Consider the following 18,465-nt stretch of genomic DNA (forward strand, 5'->3'; position numbering starts at 1 on the left):
TGTTGTTAACAATTAAAAGAATTCCAGTAAACAGCAAAGCTTCATTCTCAGAAAAACTACCAACCCAGTACCTACCTATTACTACCTAAACCAGCCAGCCAGGCCAAGTCATGCTGGGAGCAGGCAACTGTCCCAGCATGTCCCACCACGTGCTATCTTTCCCTTGTTTAGAGAGCTGTCATTAGCTTAAGGGGTAGGTACAAGAAATCAAACAGCGCATCCAGTCACAGCCAGCAGCCCCAGTCCACATCTTCTCCAGATGCCAGCTGCCTACCTGCCTGCCTGCCTGACCTGAAGTCATCCGTCTCCCTCTTTCCCCAAGCCCCTCCATTGCCCTTTTCTGGGGGCTGCCCCTGCCTTGCCTTTCTGAATCAGTGAAGCTGGTGACCTGTTCTGAACTGCTAAGGCTGAAAATAATATAATATGTTCCAAAAACATTGGGGGTTTTTTCCCAAACATGGCTAGATTTCCCACAATACATTTTTTAATGTTTTTTTTTTCATTAGATCATACAGGAGTGTTTTTCTAATAAGGGGACATGCTGCTTGCTTGTTTGTGGATGGTGGGCTGCTGGCCTCTTCCAAAAGTTTTAGAAAAAGTTGTTTTTTTATTAGTAAAGAAAGTGTAATGGTGGGCTGTGCACTGTGGAAGTGCATCTTTGACATTTGGCAGGAAAGAATGGTGCCCTGCTGCTCCTCCTAGTGAAGTTAAAGGGCAGGGCCAGTGGGGATACCTTTTTGGGAATTTTAAAATGAGATTTTATTTCTAAAAGAAATTCCTAAAACTCAGGGAGTCTCCCAAATGTTATGAAACTTGGTTGGCTATCAGTGGTAGATATTTCCTTCAAGTGTGGCCATTTTCATCCCAATAACCTTAAAAATGGCAGGAAGAGGAGCCTCCCCCCTCCTCTACGATCTTGCCAATAGGTCGGATCTTACCACATTTTTTAGCTGCAGACCAAAAATGGCTTTTCAGGCAGTCCGCAAAAACAGATCCACAGGCCCGCCGAAATTCGGATAACAGAAATGGATTGCTGTTCAGCCGAAATGCATAAGCCTAGTGTGTACTTATGAGTAGGATATAGTGGACCTCAACCCAGGAGAGAGACACTTGATTGATATTTGTAGATCATGACAGTCAATCAGTTCCAAAGTCAGTTGCACCAGCTTCTAAAGGTTCAGATACACCATGTTCCTCACAGATTCAAAAATTATAACCAAATGCATAAATCAGGTGATTGCTACTGAACATAATTTGTGGTGCCTTCAACTACCAAAAAACTTCCTCTTTGAATTATTTGCTAACACTAAGAATAAATTGGAGTTTTAAGAAGACATGAAAACAGTAAACTGTGTAAGAAAGCTCCAGCTCTGACAGAAATCTATGTATATTAAATTTACCTGGACAGGAACTTTTGTAATCTCATCTTTCTTTTTTTCTTTCTCTTTCTTTCTCTCCATTTTTAAAATAAAACTACTTTGACAGCTACTGCATTTATGTCCTTGTTTGACATCAAAGTTATTTTTAAACACCTGAGGATCTTGTTCTCTCTCTCTCTCTCTCTCTCTCTTTTTCTGGCTGCACTTTGAATATACAGATTTTTTCCAAAAATATAGAAGTTTAAGCTGTGGCCACTGGCAATGCAGCTGAGTGATTCAAAAAATGTAATTATCCAGAGTGCTATGTGGCTGCCATTTTAATATTCCTTGTCACCTTATTTCTATTCAGGTGCATAAGCAGAGTATAATATGGATAGTTAGATAGCCACAGATAATGTGACTATTCTAATTAAACTATACAAGGTCCAATAAACGTTAGAAGATCTCTCCCCATTTTAATATACACTCTTTATACTGAAAAAGATTGTCCTTTTATATCAGTATCTGAGATGAACTTTATTATGGAAGAGAAGTAAAGCCAACTCCTACCCCAGGCATCTTACAAGAATAGTAATTTGTAGAAGTTTTGTGTATTGCTTTGCTTCTTTAAATGATGGCTCTGTTGAAAGCCTCAACAGGTTTGGGGAGGGAACACTAACCTGAAACCTGGGATTCAGTCTTCTTTTCTGAGGTCATGACAGTAAAAAAAAAAAAGATCTTTGTTGATTCCTTCCTAGTGTCCTCTGAAATAAAAGTGACTTCTTTCCTCCCTACACTGATCTTAAGTTTAAAACGACAAACAAGATAGGTATTGATCCAAAGAAGTAGAGACAAAGAATAGGCATTGATCCAGGAGTGGAAGCAGAAAATATAGTACAGCTTCATAAATTCTTCCATGGGTGGAAATGGAGGTCTTCTAAGAAATGTATCACACAAATAAGATTGCATTATAAGCGTTAAAAGGTCTTGAAAAGATTTTTGTTTGCATAGGCTCTTCCACAAGAGTTTTCTTCCACCAAACCAAAAAAAAAAAAAGGCCATTTGTAAGCAGAAGAGCATCTCTGATCCCAAGTCATAATTGGTCTCAGATAATTTTTGTTGCCAAGAGGAACATTAAAGAAAACCCTGAATGAACAATTTATTTGAAACTCACAACGAAATTTTTTTTTTTAAAAAAATATTTGCCCACCCACAGATACAATCAATGTGGAAAATATTAACTATGGTCATCATCGTGAGCAAGATAAAGACTGGGGAAGGCAATTTTTCTTGCCTTAAAATTGTCTTGGAGATATCTTTTTAAAATTACTTCCCTGTTGCCTTATTACCTCATCTTTAAAGCATTCCCTGCTTTAGTAAATCATTGTAGAAGGGAGGGAGGGGGAGTGACAATGTTAGTTTTCCATTATGAGCACTAACTGGGCCATTTGAACAAGTCTTCTGCTTGAGAAAGATTGCTTTGCCAAGTAGATGGTGCTCAAAGCTGAGAACTGCTGATTTGTATTTGTTCCCTTGTAACATTGGGAATATGTTCTACCCTTTACATTCTCTTTTACCACAGACAAGCCCACTAGAATCCTTACCTTGTTGGAAGTCTTCTGACTGACATTGCATAACTGGAACAAGAAATTGGTAGGTGGACTTCCCAAACGGGTTGCCATCCATATTTTAACTAGAATTTGGCCTAGTTAGAGTTAGTTAAATGGATGCATTTTTGTAGCCTCAGAGGAATTATTTTTATACATGGAAATACAGGTTGGACACACCTTATCCAAAATTCCAAAATCTAAAATATTCCTAAATCGAATACTTTCTACATAGGTGGCTGAGGTAATGACATCTTTGTTTTTTGATGGGTCAGTGTATACACACACTGTTTCATGCATGACATTATTTAAAATATTGCATATAAAATGATCCTTATGCTAAGTGTATAAGGAATATATGAAACATAAAGGAATGTTGTGTTTAGACTTGGGTCCCATTGTTAAGATATGTCATAATACACATATATGCAAACACAGGTATTCCAAAATGGAAAAAAAATCCAAACTCAAAACACTTTTGGTCCTAAGCAGTCACCAATTACTGTAAATCATTTTCTCTTATGAAAGTGAAAGGCTAGATGCATGTTGAAAGCATAAAATCACCCAGCACAGAACAAAACCTTAATTAATATTTTGTTCATGAATAAAGATAATACTAAGGGACTAGTCCTCAGAACTGGGCAAGGAAGCTGTGAGGCTCTTTGGTACTAAGGACCATCTTCTGTATGAGTTAAAAGGAACGTCCATAACCAGAGGTGTCCCCATGGGAGTGGAAGAAAGCTCTACCAGAGCCGTTATTCCACACCGACCAACAACACCAAAAATAGAGTATGTGGGAGGGGAAGGCATCTCTGGAGCCACAGGAGCAAAGTTTCACCATTCCCCTGATATATCATCACTAGAAGACTTTAAACTGTACAAGTTGACATAGCTAAATCCACACATACATCACACCTGGGGGGGGGGGGGCTTGAGAGGGCTTTCAGGCAGGGACTTCTGGGGGATGGGACTTCTGGGGCCTTGGCTCATAAAGGTGCACCTGGCTGAACCAACAGTGGGTGTATGCCAGGTGGGGGAGGGATGGTTGCAAAGGAAAACTGCTGCCTCAACTTTTCCCCCCAACCCAGAACATACCTTGTACTGTGTCAGGCCCACCCCAGACATTCCAGCCAGCCTTTTCAAGTAAAGGGCAGGCGGAAAGGGTGAAGCCAGGCCTTGGCACTGATGTGATTGGCCTGGGCAGGACCCAGGCCAGCAGGTGTATGTTGCCGGCACTGCTGATGGGTGAGGGGGCATGGGAAGGGGCAGTGCCACTCAAAATATGTGACATGAAGAGCAATAAAATGAGACAGGGGACATTTGCTTTAAACAAGGGACTCTCCCTTAAAATACAGAATGCCTGGCAACTTCAATGACAGCAGAATTTTGGATTTTGTTGATCTACCAGAAAGCCCTCTTTTCCAAAATATAACTTCTGCTATAAGTGATTTCTTATCTGAAATCTCAAAAAGGAAGGGGACCATCAACTTACAATTCTATTGCTGCCATTTTCAAAGCACACTACATTTCTAAGGAATTCTAGGAATTTCAATGAAGAATATAAGGAAATTGAACAGTAGACAATTAGCTTAAATAAAGCTCTAGCCAATATAGTTAAAGCTGTTGTGTGTTTTCATCTGATTTCAAATAATTTTTAACTTTCTCTGCTTATGAAAACACCAGCCAATTTTCAAAAAGCAGCAACATTGCTGTTTACACAGCATGGGGGTGGGGGGAGGAGGAGGTTGCTTCAAGCCCCATTTAACTTTCATATGTTTTCAATATCTGTTTATTGAGGATTGATGAAAAACAGTCAATCTGAAAACATTTGCAGCAACCATTTCATGGCTACTCAAGCTTACATTCACATTACATCATAGTTCAGAAAGCTCAGCACAGTATGCTGTTTTAACAAAGCTAGTCATTTTGATTTGGTACAATTAGGTTTACAAAAATATTTTTTACACTTAGAAAATAAATCAAATTTTAATAAATTACAATATATGTATTATTTAACAAAGAATAGTACTTTTTATAAAACAGGCAACAATATTAAGAGTTCAAACAAAAAGACAACAGTTTCAGTTCTGATATCTGAACATTTTGGCAGTTTACAAACTCATTCTCTTGTAAATAAAGAATGTGCTACAGTAAGCGCCAATTCCTCTGTTCTTCCAGATTCTTGCTGCACTGCTCGTGTAACACCATAAGTTAAACAAAACCAGGCTTTAAACATCTACAGGATAGCTCTTTTCTTTCTCCATTACTACAACCCTATACTGTCCTGGAGTTGAAGCAACAAATAAAAGAAAACCCATGTAGCAGAATCTTGGGAATGCGCCATATGAATAACTTGGTCCGCAAAGGCCTGGAATTAGCCCAGTCAACACTTGTGTCCTTCCCATTCACAAAAGTGGTGATCTTAAAGGGGCATTTGCCTAATTCAGTACATAGCATCCCAAATACTGTTCACTAGTTTCCAGATGGGTCATAGCTGATGGTCAGATGATGGAGAATAAAAATGGAAAAGTTGTATTATATAATGCTTGTACATGGATCTCTTGGTGGAGCAACTTGGCTTATGATAGGTTCTAACACGTCAATAGCTGTTAGTGGTGCTCCTTTTAACCCCCCCCCCTCCCGGCATTTAAATCACATCAGAGTTGCTGCTCAGAGGGTGAAATCTAGCCACAGCCCTTAATAGGACAACATTGCTGTAGATACTTCCCGTGCCACAGAGTCATTTCCATGAGATCCAGGAGCTCTGTATACCACACAGTATAACAAAGAGTAATCAATGTAACACTTATGGATAGAAAAGGTCCCCCCCCCCATTTTATTTTTCCAAGGGGAAAATTGTGGTGATAGGATGGAAATAGGTTTTGCTTGTTCATTGAATTTTTAAAAAAACTAAATTTGCTTTAAATATATCTTGAAATTAACACAAAAATATGAAGAACTGTGTTAGAACAGATAAAAGAGCTATCTAGTTTGGAATTTTATTGATGAAATAATTGAGCTAGTGAAGTGGTTGGAGTTTTGGACAAGGAATCTGGGTAATCATGGTGTGAATCCCTACTTGGCTAGGTATGTCCTTGGTCAAATTATAACCTCTCACCTTCAGAAGAAGGCAATGACAGTTTCCCTGTCATAGTTTCCAAGACCCCCTGTGATGGACATGCAGCAGCAGGAACACAACATGGACTTTCATGGTCCCAAACTGCACTGGGTCCTTGCATGAACAGACTACATACATTCAGCCTCAACATATGGAGGGCAACAGAGACCAGGACTGAGGATGGACAGAGCTAGAATGCTCACTTGTACTCTCCATGTTTTCATGATCATTATATCCACAATACGAATGCCTAAATAATGCTGGCACCAATGCTCCATCAAGAGCATTGCTAAAATATAGTGTTGGATGCAAGAGAAGTACTGCAATGTATTTAGAATGCAACATCTTCATTAAAAAAATATAAAATACTCATTCAAAAAGAAAAACTATCAGAAAGGAAACCGGGTTTTTTTTTTTTAAGAAATCTTCAAATGTCTAATTTTCTCAGTGCAGGCCTAAGGAAATGCAGGGAGGAGAGCAGCTAATGGTGCTGAATTCACTGACAGAGTCTGGATTTTAGTACAGAGTCTAATGGATCTATTCATGATATTACACATATTTTGTTTAGGAATGCAGAGAATTTGGGAATGTGGAAAATTCCTTTAAAATTCAGTTGAAAAGCCAGAACAAATTCATCATCCACTAGCATGGTACTGACCAGCAGTCATTGGGGTAGCAGGGTTTCTTGGTTTTGGTAGCATTCTTATATTATTGTTGTATTAAATTATTCAAAGTTTAAATAATTTTCTCATTAAAACAAGGCATCTAACAAGAAAATAACTGTACATTAAAATCATAAAATATTTTGCTATTTAAGCGTACATACATGTATTTTTGAAACTAGTCCCACAGCAAATTCACTGATTTAAAAATAAATTGCACTGAAATGAGTGTGACTTCTTTTACACAACTTGCAGTCTTATGTATACTTCCTTGGTTGTGGGCTCCATTCAGTTCAGTGGGCCTTATTTCTGATTAAACATGTGCAGTGTTTCATCACATATGCACGCGCATACATATCATTTATAGATGCTTTCAGGAAGCATTTTGGCTTTCAACCTGTACTGTATACTCAAGAAAATGAGACGCCTACCTTGATTAACTGTTAAAACCACTCACTTTGCTGTTTCATTATTTCTACATTTCATATTTCTATTTCATTAAAATCAGGCTTTGCATTCAGCAAAGGAATATTACTTAAGATTTCTTAAGATGACAAATGGTATACAGAGACAATAAATTAAACCTCCTCAATTATGATTCAAAGGCAATGCAAATATGGAACAGTTTTAATCCATTTATCTCTTAGAAACCAAAAATTCTGTTTGAATTCAGGGGTTTTAAAAAAAATGTCAGCAAAAATTATCTCTCTCATGCTCCACATAGATTTTTTAAAAAAAAAAACTTCTCCAAAGAGAACAGTGCTTGTCTTGTTTAATAATGGGTCGACGTTCTGCGTCCTGAGTTTTCCAGTGTCATAATGCTTTAACACAGTGATGGTACTACAAAAATATTGATCAGTATCATAATGGCTTTTGTTTCGGAAGAGATGGCTGGGAAATAACCGTAACTTGGTTTGTAGATATCTTGTATTCTTGACCAGAGCCTTGTGGAGGAGAAGGAAGTGGAGTTTCAGGAGTTGCTGGAAAAGAATTTGAAATAAATTAACCAATAATCTAATCAAGCTTGTGCCAGAAGCACAGAGTCGGGGCAGATGCAGTCGCAATAACCAGGCCTTGGCTTAGAGAAGAAGTAGAATTTATACATGTCTGTAACTTTTATTGGTTACTACCCACAGTACTAAAATTAGTGTCCATCCCAATTCAGGTAGAATCATTGCAATCAATGGATCATGCCTAAATGGTAACTAACTAGCCCCATTCATTTCAATTGGTCTCCTGAATTTGGGACCAACATTGAATTTAGCTCACAGAGTTTATCATGGCATGCAGCAAAAATCTAGTTACTGGGTAGTCTGACAGCTGACCGAAACCCATGCCTCTATCAGAGCTTGGAAACATTTTGTTGTTGCTATTGATGAAACTTACAGAATCCCCCAATTATGCTGGCTGGAAAATGCTAGGAGTACTAGCCCTTTTACTCCTTGAGTTCTAGTCCTTTAAAAGGGGGAGGAAATGGACAAACTGCAACATAAAGGTATCAAAAGATCCCACCGTATAACCTACTTTACATAACTGACATGTCAACCTCTATGTTAAAGTTGGCCTCAAAGCAACATGCTAAGACACCATATGGGGATATCGAATGCCTGACCACTGTTTCCAACTCAGGACTTCCAACACCACCAAACTGTTCAGAAATATTGTGAAAGATACGCAGAATAATTCAATCAACATCAAAGAAAATATTTTTGTATCAAAACCAACTCTGCTGTATTGCATCTGACATGGGCTGATCACACATTCAGGCTGATTTCCTTCCCAGCCTTTAAACTGCTGACTAAACTCTACATTTGAGAAGGTTGATAAGCAATAGTACGAAGAGTGGGCATAGAGGCTAACAGTGTTAATATTGCAGGCTCATATTAAGAGCCTAGAATTGACAAAAGCTCTGTCCCAGAAGCCAACTTGCATAGTCAACTTCACTCTAGAGAAAGGGCATGGATGAAGTGGGCAACAGATTGCAAAAGAAAAATAGATTCTCTTTGCCCTCAGTAAGGTTCCATACAAGGCTTCACTAGGGCAGAGTCTGAAATGAGGCAAGCAGGCTAATTCTTTAACATTAACATATTCACCTGCTACAAAACCTCCACTCGCTTTAGTAATACTAAAGGTATCTCCAAGATGATGTAATTTTCTGAAACAGGGACTTGATTGTGCAGTCAAGTTCTCTCATTCCAAATTCAATTTAGAATGAAACCACCAGTTTGTGTCAGCCAATGGGTGCTCATGCCAGCCCCTATACTGCCCAGAGTGAATGCAAAGCTTTGGCTTGTTTGTCAGCAATATGACTGGTGCCATCCATGCCAGGATGCCTCATTAAATGAAAATTAGCTACAAAACTATAATTAAATTAAATTTGCAATAAACTTACAGATCTGTTCCGAATGTACAGGAACAGTCACTGGACTTATAAGCAAAGTTTCTCCAGTGAGTGGATCTTGTGCTAGATGAGGATGTGTCGGATGGAGATTGGAAGCATCATTGGAAACACCTGCAACAAATCCACAGAACATGCATCCGTTCAAATTAATATATTGCTCCAGGAAATTCTGCATTTTCCTAATCAAAATATGCTGTAACGGTGTTGGACTGAAGCATCTCACTTTTTGATAGAAACAACGATGGAAACAGTTGCACATTAGATGTGATACAAGATTTAGTAGCCAAGACCCAGCATGATCAAATGTAACTCTGATGACAGACCTCTGTCAATGTAATACCATCTCCCCAAAATATGGGGCGCTGCTATTTTGAAACTTTAGGTTGAGGGGGAGGCATTTTCAACTAGTATTTTTAAGTTACAGCATTGTAAATCCAGTTTATAAACATGTAAGCATGTTAGCCACTGAATCCAAAAAACACTGCTGTTCAATAGATCTGTATTGTTCAAATAACATAATTCTTAGGAGATAGCTCTAATGTCATTAATATCGTACTTTAAAACAGAAGTGGGCAATTGTGGATTAATAGGAGAAGACATCAGCCTCCCAGGAAAGCTTAGTGAGCCACACTCCCAACAAAACAAATTTAAAACATTTTTGCTCCCAACTACGTTCTAGATAGTTTGCACTGAGGATCTAGAGGGCATTTTCACCATGTTTTAAATCTTGCATGGGCCATTTTAAAAACCCAAAGTCACTCCCTATTTACTACTTTTAGAAAAGGCCTCTCCTTTTAGAAAAGGGGTGGAGGTGGCAGAGATGCCCAGAGCATTAGGAAAACAAAAAAATGAGCCTTCGAAGCTACATGCAACCTGCAAACCACACTTTGCCTAGCCCTGTTTTAAAAGATAATTTCAGATGATTCTGTACATGCCATTAATTTTCTCTCTGTTGTTTCCTCTGGTTTCATTCTCTGTTGTGTGTAAAATGATATGATCTTGTAATAGTTATGGAAAATATAGAAATAGCAATTACTTTTTCTATATAAATATTTTAATTGGCATTTAGAGTACCCTTGAATCATTATTAGTTTCACACACAATAAACAAAACAAATTAAGTATTGTATTATTGCTTTGTGTGATTGATTCTGGATTTTACAGCATGTGCTACCTGCTTGTATGATATTTTATCAACAGATTTGAGTATCACAAATTCATATAATCTCTATTTACAGAGTCCCTGAAAGATGTATTACAAAATATGTTATGTCTAATACATGTATTTCCATGCATCTAGGGGCAGCTCCAGACAGGCAGTTATCCCAGGACCATTCGCATTTTAAAAACTCAGATGTTTCCAGGGGCCTGTCTGCACCCACCAGTCACAGGACTAGCTTGTGAGAACATCTGGAATCCCTATCCCTCTCCTCCAAAGCCCCCAACTCCCTATTACAAGTAAAGAAAACTTACCCAGCCTCCAGTACAGTTTTGCAGCAACTCTCCCGGCATGCAGAAATGACACCCCAGGAGAGAAGGGAGGAGGGGGGAGGAAAATCACTCTTTCCACCCCACCCCACCCCCCCCCCCACCCCCGTGCTCTCCTAGTGAATAATTTTTATGTGCCAGGAGAGCTGCTGCAACACTGTACTGGAGGCTGGGTAAGATTTATTTACTTGTAAAAGGGGTTTGGGGGCTTTGGGGGAGGGGGTACATATTTCCACAGTTTTCCGGACTAATTTAGTCCAGAAAACTGTGGGAATGGTGTCTGGATTGCAGTTTAGACACCAGAATTAATGGGTTTATCCCGCACCTTCCAAGAAGACATGGAATAAATCCACTATCTAATTAATTTGCTACAAACCAGGGTTTTCCTGGTTTGTGGCAAATTAATTCGGTATTGTCCCGGATGTCACCTGGACAGCACCTTCTTTATTGCGGGAGTTATCACAATAAAGGGGCTGTCTGAATGCACCTTAAGTCTAAGGCTGAATGAAAATTTCACTTAAATTTTTAGAAGAATTTATCAACATTTTTGCATTTCTTCTTATTGAGAAATATAAGATTTTTTTAAAAAAAAGTTTCTTAGACAAAGTGAAATTTCTCAATCCCAGTCTGGGGCTTTTGGACACTTAATTCTAACATATCTGGGTTTAGATCATTGTGTATTGTATCATGTTTACTGTGTTTTGGTTACTACCCTTTCCTCCTCCCAAAAGTAGTCCTCATGTTTAAAAAGTATATGGCAGGTTCCTACAATATTATCTTCTCCAATCTAAGAACAGTTGTTCCAATTGGACTTGGGAGTCAGTCTAGTATAGTAGATTCAGTGTTGGACTAGGTAACTGGGATATCAAGATTCATATTTTTGTTCATCCATGGAAACTCACTGGATGACTTTGGGCAAGTAACTTTCTCTCAACTCCATAGGATTGTCATAAGTCAAAAATGACTTGTAGACACATAACAACAAAGAGCAATGGATTTGGCCAATGTGAGTAGAGGAAAATTTAATTTCACATTGTTTTTGAAGAATTTGCTGGAACTCACAAACTTCAAATTTAGGATGGGAATAAAGTTTTGTTGGTTTTTTTTAAAAAAAAAAAACCCTATAAATTCTAAGCTTGCCTGTTCACTTCCATCCCTAACAAGATGTAACTGATAAATATTTCCATCTCTAAATGTCTTTCTTTTTTCCCATACAAGTGGTACCTAGCCATTTGCTTTCCTTGTGACAGAAATGTATTTCCTTCATCTTTCAAAAAATATTTTAAGAAGAAAAAAAGCACTTGTTTCTATTTTTTATTAACTTCAGTTTTGCATTATATCCAAACCCAGAAAAAGAAAGGTTATTTTAAATATGGCTTCTTGACACATTTCAACTCCTGGTTTGAAGTTACTCCTTGAAGCAAATTGAAGCATATAAAATGTTGAACATATATGATTTGGGCTGTGATCAATCAAAAGTTGAGATGAAAGCTTTGAGCTCCTCTTCATGGGAGTACTGGGCAAAGATAGTCAGGGAAGAAGTTTAGGATTTATACTGGCTGATTCCCATCCAGATTCAGCAAATGTGTAAAATACATTGCATGCTTAAAATAATAAAAATTATATAACAGTTTTATAAATTTCTATGAGAGATATGGAAACAGAGCTAGAAAACTTCTACTAACCACTGCCTTCTAGTAAAATGATTTGTGGTATAAGCATTGACATCCCCATGACCACATTTCCATTTGCATTTTGCATTTCTAGTTCGATCCAAAGGTCTAAATTAGAGAGGATCAATTTGTGGCCTTTCACATGTTTGTGAATACAATTTCCAGCATCAAAGCCAAGAATTAGGATTTATTCTAGCTTGTCGAACAATATCTAGAGAAGTTGACCAATGCTGGTCTAAAAAGAACAACTTAAGAAAAAGCATTTTCTTAATACTTAGTCAAGCTGTTGAGCCCTCTAGCTCCCTATCATTGGTTCCAAATACCAGCAGCCCTGTAATGCCTTAGACCAATGAAGAAAAGGAGTCACTTGCAAAACCTACTGATACACTCACCTCCTAATAGCATTTCCTGAAGCAAGCTGTCAATTTTAACCATTCCAAAGAGTTTAACAAATTGTATTTGCTCAACCATTTGCCAGGTAATACTCTGCAGAGTAGGCAGCAACAAGAGGAGTTCTCCGAAGCGTCCCCTGGAGTCATACTGGCGATCGTTGATATAATCCTCCAAACTAATCTGAACTTGAAACCTCATGTTCCTGATCTTCATTGAATTACTTAGTCCTTTTGCATCTTAAAGGAACATAAAAGGTTCAATTAATTAATTAACTATATTTAATGCATGTTCCTCTTCCTCCCAATAACTCACAGTTTAAATTAAAACAAAATAAGGCTATATGGTGAACAATTAAGAAGTACAATACTTAAAATAACTATATAATGCAATCTATTAAAACAAACACTAATTTAAAACGCACAAAGAGACATAACCATGACAACAACCTGTGAGGCACAGAATTACCCATTCCAAGAGGATGAAGAGAGACAAGAGGCTGAAGCTGAAAATGTTAAGTCTCAGAATTTGCCTATGCTCTTCAAGGAATCACCATTCCTTAATTCTGTTTTAGTATTTCAGGCATACATTGTGGGGAGGGGGTGTTCTGAAAAACCTTTATGATTGAGATTGTAGGGGGAAGGCACTCCTCTCTAACACCAAAAATGTATTCTAGGACCAAGCCCTACTACAAAGTGTGCATCTGGAGTACATCAGGAATTAGTAAAATACTACCAGATTGTGTTGTTGTTTATTGTCAACATGTTGGCTTTGACTTATTGTGAGTGTATTTGTGAGAGGTGGAGACATACCTGGATCAAAGAAAATGATAGCTTTTAGGCAGGCGTATTCATTATCATCAATTTGAATTTCTTGAAATGGATGTATTATTTCATCAAGAATCCGGTTTGCTACTCGGCTGATCTCAATTTCAGAACTGTTGCGATGAATTATAAAATCATTACCTTAAGAAAAGAAAAGAAAAGAAAAGCAGTATTAACAACAATGTGTATAGTCTATGCTTTCCCAGTTACCAGTTTTTTTTGCCTATATTCCTTGATAAGTGTGTTCACAAAGTTGCTTCTCTATACATACCACTGATTCATTCCATGCATTAAATGCCATGAGACAAACACATTAAACCTTATAATTATAAATAAGATTGCTTCAGTCCTTAAATACATGTATAGTTGAGCATTTAATTTTACAAAAACAGTGAGAAGCAAGATAGGAAAGCACAAAATATTTCCTTCAAGCACACTTTTCTCATGTGATAGAAGTGGTGAGCTTTTGGCCCTCAAGATACAATGGGCTCTGAGTATCCACTGGGGTTTGGTTCCAGGATCCTTCATGGATATCAAAATCCATGAATGCTCAGATCCAATTATATACAACAGCATTGTAGAAGTGCATGCCTTTTTATAAAATGGCAAAATCAAGATGTGGTTACAGATTTTTTTAAAAAAATTAAGCCATGGATGGTTGAATCTATGGGTTCAGAATCTATGGATATGGAAAACCAACTGCATTTTGGCCTTCAATTTCCACCATCCCTATCCACAACAGCCAGTAGATTATAGAAGCAATAGTACAAAAACTCTTGAGAGCCAAAGGTCCCCCAACCCCATCCTAAAGGACAGGAGAATGGAGGTGTTATCTTTGTCAGGCTAGTTCTCATTCTCCTCCTTTCTCTCCCTCCCTCTCTCTTCAAAAGCCCATTCCATTCTCTAGGATTCTTCTGTTCAGAACAGTCTGGGGGCTAAGTCTGTTGTCTCAAGGAAAGAACAGAGGAGATCACTTGTGCCAACTCACATACTTAATTCTGGGTCCAACTCAATGTGCCTTTGGTTGAGGCCTTATTCTGGAAACACTTGCTTCTGAATAAATATGGCTAGGATAGTGCAGTTAAGAAGAAAAATAAGGGTATTTTTACCTAAAAGAATGATGTCTTTGTAAACCATTGAGCGTTTTGCTGCTCCAAGCAGCAGGTGTTCTCCAGCATGTGCTCTTAACAGGGCAACCTTGAAATAAATTGCATACAGAACAATGGTGACATCAGAAATAAAGCAAGTGAAATCAGACACATCATATGCACTAGCTATGGCTGCTATACTAAAACATTCTTTGTTGCCAGTTTCTTCATATAGTCAGTACCTAAAGAACTAATAAAAAAAATCTGAGACATTTCCTTACCATCCCTAGATATAATTTAAGTGCCTTGGCCCCATTAGCTTTAGCCTTTCAACTTCCCTTTGATAAGCCAGTACAAAGAGGTCCCTGGCTTTTCCCTTCAGAGTTAAAACTAGACATTTTTTTATTTGGAGCATGCTGTTAGACAGCTAGCTTTTCTGTAAATACTTGCAGACAAGCAGGTGGGAGGAAGATTTCAGAAAGGAGGAATCAAAACTTATCTCTGGCCTCTCTAGCACCACTGAAATGCTCCTCAAATCCCACAACAGTATATCCTAGGCCCAAATCTTCCATAAACTTGACTTGAGAGTCCCAGTTTTAGCTTGATACAACAGCACTGTGTTCTGCCCCAAATAAAAATGTTACCCATAGTGAATGCTTCCCCGTGTATTACTTCATACCTGATCATCTAGCCGTAGGTCACAGAAGGCTGGAATATATTTTGCCCACTCCACAAGAACTAAGAGCTGTTGCTTCATAGATTCACAGATGTCACTAATGCCAGCAATTTTCTTAACATTTATGTCAGTAGGACCAGCACTGGGACTTGAAACAGAGATCTGATCATAATGAAGAGAAAATGGGGACAAAGTTTTGAATAAAATTTTTTGCATGTTGAGAAACCCTAAAGAGAAATGATGGGCATCTTCACAGTCAATGACTTATTCTACACAAAAATCACATGCAATTGTCTTATACAAGAAACATCATTTTCTTCAGAAAAAACACCAGTATTTCCATCATGAAAAATAATATTTCACTGTAAACATATTAATTCAAGCACAGAAAAAGCTGTCTCTGACACAGAAAAATGTTAGAATTAGGAATTTTTTGATAATGATAATAATGTAAAAGAACCCCTTATTCCTTAGCAACTTTCACCCTCTTTGTTGTCTCCTCGCAACATACTAGACATTTGTAAAGCTGCAACTTTAATGAATATATTATCCCCAATTTTTTCTTTTTTCTTCCCTTTCCCCCATCCTCTCCTTTTCTAATAAATATTTAATAAAAATATTTGAAAAAATTCATACATGATTGATTTGTATAAAAAGCAGCATTTTCCCTCCTCTCCCCCCCCCCCCCCCCGCAGCCACACCCATTTTCACTGTTACAACAAAAATATGATAGATCTTTATGTTTTCAACCACAGATATTCCATCAACTTCAAAATGACTGAGGAAACATTTTATCAAGTTCTTCGCAATATACATCTCATGAGGCTACTTCCTTACCACCTATCAAGTGGTTAATTATTTTGAACGTCAAACATGTGTAACAATAGTTCACAAAATGTTTGAAATTCATGCCTGCTCATCTACAATAGATGTTCAATTATGAACAGAATAACCATTTTCTTCAAATAATTCTGGTTTTGGGCATATCCAGACAACACCCACCTGCATTTTTACATGGGATGTCCAAATGACACCCCACAAAAACAAAAAACAAAAACAAATGTATTTGGGACAAAACAGGAGAACCCTGTTTTGTCCTGAAGTAATTTGACAGCTGGACAGACTAAGGTCTTTCAGAAGACCTAGGTCTTTTGAGCTGTGAGCATTGTGTGGCTTTGGCCTGGGGATCACATAGCATGATTTCCAGTGCCCTTCCACATAGCTGTCTCAGGTTTCTTGGGCTCCTGGAGCCCAAGAAATCCAAGACAGCTCCCATCCCCTCCAAAAACTCCTTTAAAATGTCTTTTAAAAAAAGAAAATAACTTACCCGGTCACCATTCCCCCTTCTTTGGAGCTCTCCTGGCACATAGAAATGATGTGCCAGGAGAAGAGGGAGGAGGAAAATTGCTCCTGGGCCCCTCTTCTCCTGGCACATCAATTCTACCAGCCAGGTGAGCTCTGGAGAAGGGGTAATGGTGGCTAGGTAAGTTATTTTCTTTTTAAAAGCTTTTCTTGGGGGTTTTGTTTTGTGTCCGGGTGCCCTTCCAGAAAGAGCATCTGGACACCCACCCCAGAAAAGCCTGAGTTGTCTGGGGTGTGTGGGGGATTCCATGCCAGCACAATCAGATTTTTTAAACCTGATTGGACTTGTATTAAAGTGCTGTCTGGAACCGCCCTAACTTAGAGTTACCACCAGAAGGATGGTAAACATTAAAAGCCAGGATTAGCATACCTGGCGAGAAAGCACTTCAGCCTGGGCCAGTGTGTTAATAGAAGGACTGTTGCTGCCTTCAGAAGTGCTTCTCCTTGTACTTATTCTGTCTCGTTCATTTTGAACAGCTGGGGACAAAAAAAAAGATAAAGTATATTAATTTTCATAAAGACCTTGTTGAACTGCTTTGCAAAATATTATTCAGAAATCATATGAACCATAGACTTTGCTGTACAAATTTGACAGTTATTTCAGAAAGAACAACAGCACACTTTTTTTGTTATATGTTTTATTAGTATTATAATGAACACTCTTAAAACAATATATATATATATATATAATTGCTATTCTGAATTCAGATTGCTTCTTATTCTTTTTTAGAGAAAGTCCCCATGAGCATCCATGGATTTTGTTCCTCATACTTCCAGCATGCACAGAGGAGCATTTAGGGCAAACATTCTAGTAAAAAATGTAGTTCAACATTCCCTGGATAGTATTACAGCCCCTTGTCAGAGAGTTGCCTATCCTTGTTGTCCCTATGTCCCTTCCCAAGTAGTTCCAGGATTATTTGGCTTAGTACAAATATGTTTGCATTGAAATTGTGTACATGTCGAGACACTAAAATGCCAGAAATGAAGGGAGATAATGGGTCAGGAGCCTGGGGTGTTGGTGTATATGTATGTTTGTGCCAGTCTAGATCCATTTACTGATGCCTATTTCTAAAACCAGCTTTCTTAGAAGAAGTTCTGGCTTTCTAAACTTGGCTCAGTTGTTGGTCCTGGAATCTCAAGGCAAGAGATGTTGCATACCTGGCAACTCTATGTGGTATCTGGGTATCCATGCTGCCATCTGGTTTTAGTGTTGTGATGTGACAAGCTAATTTGTGATGTGCATGATAATTCCATTTATCACTCAACACTATTTACAAATAATTAAACTTGCTTAATCAGACATAATAATGGTCATGGACAAAATTGCCAATGTTCTAAGGGGACTGCAGCCTTCATATTATTATATAAGGAAGGGGATTCACTAGCTACCTGAAATGGCCAGCTTTGAAAAGATTATAAAGTGATCTGCTTATATCCTTTGCAGAGCTTTGGATGTAAGACAAAATGCTCACATACTACTCTGTCCAATCATTTTGAGGATAATAAGCTTGATATTACTTTTCAGTGCCAAACAAGTGTCACTCTGACTGAACAATCTGTAAAAAGTGTTAGCTACAGAGGTATTTGAAAAATGAAAACTGTCTTCAGAAGAAAGTTCAAAAGAAAAGTTTATTTTGAATCCATTTTTGGACATACCCTACCAATAAAAAGCAATGGAGAAATCTCAATTTTTAGTATCGCTGATTGGACAGGGTAAAATCCATCTCCAAAGAAAGGTAACATCAACGACAGAAGATCCAGGTCTTTCTTCAATCAAAGCCCATCATTATACCCATATTGTGTGTGCTGCTCAGCATGA

At 38.0% G+C, this 18,465-nt stretch overlaps 1 protein-coding gene across 2 annotated transcripts in view; it reads right to left on the bottom strand.

Moving 5' to 3' along the window:
- Window positions 1-5,799: 5,799 nt before the first annotated feature.
- HNF4G (hepatocyte nuclear factor 4 gamma) overlaps window positions 5,800-18,465 on the bottom strand; it is a 79,390-nt gene continuing 66,724 nt past the window's right edge. For both annotated transcript variants that reach the window (XM_060775504.2, XM_060775503.2), the window contains exons 5-11: window positions 17,017-17,123; window positions 15,288-15,446; window positions 14,630-14,717; window positions 13,509-13,661; window positions 12,699-12,935; window positions 9,138-9,257; window positions 5,800-7,725 (exon numbers count right to left, since the gene is read on the bottom strand). In XM_060775504.2, the coding sequence (XP_060631487.1) occupies window positions 7,607-7,725; window positions 9,138-9,257; window positions 12,699-12,935; window positions 13,509-13,661; window positions 14,630-14,717; window positions 15,288-15,446; window positions 17,017-17,123 (983 nt within the window). In that variant the 3' untranslated portion in view covers window positions 5,800-7,606. The remainder of the gene's footprint in view (window positions 7,726-9,137; window positions 9,258-12,698; window positions 12,936-13,508; window positions 13,662-14,629; window positions 14,718-15,287; window positions 15,447-17,016; window positions 17,124-18,465) is intronic.

This window comes from Anolis sagrei, chromosome 4 (genome assembly GCF_037176765.1).
Source record: "Anolis sagrei isolate rAnoSag1 chromosome 4, rAnoSag1.mat, whole genome shotgun sequence".
Lineage (NCBI taxonomy): Eukaryota > Metazoa > Chordata > Lepidosauria > Squamata > Dactyloidae > Anolis > Anolis sagrei.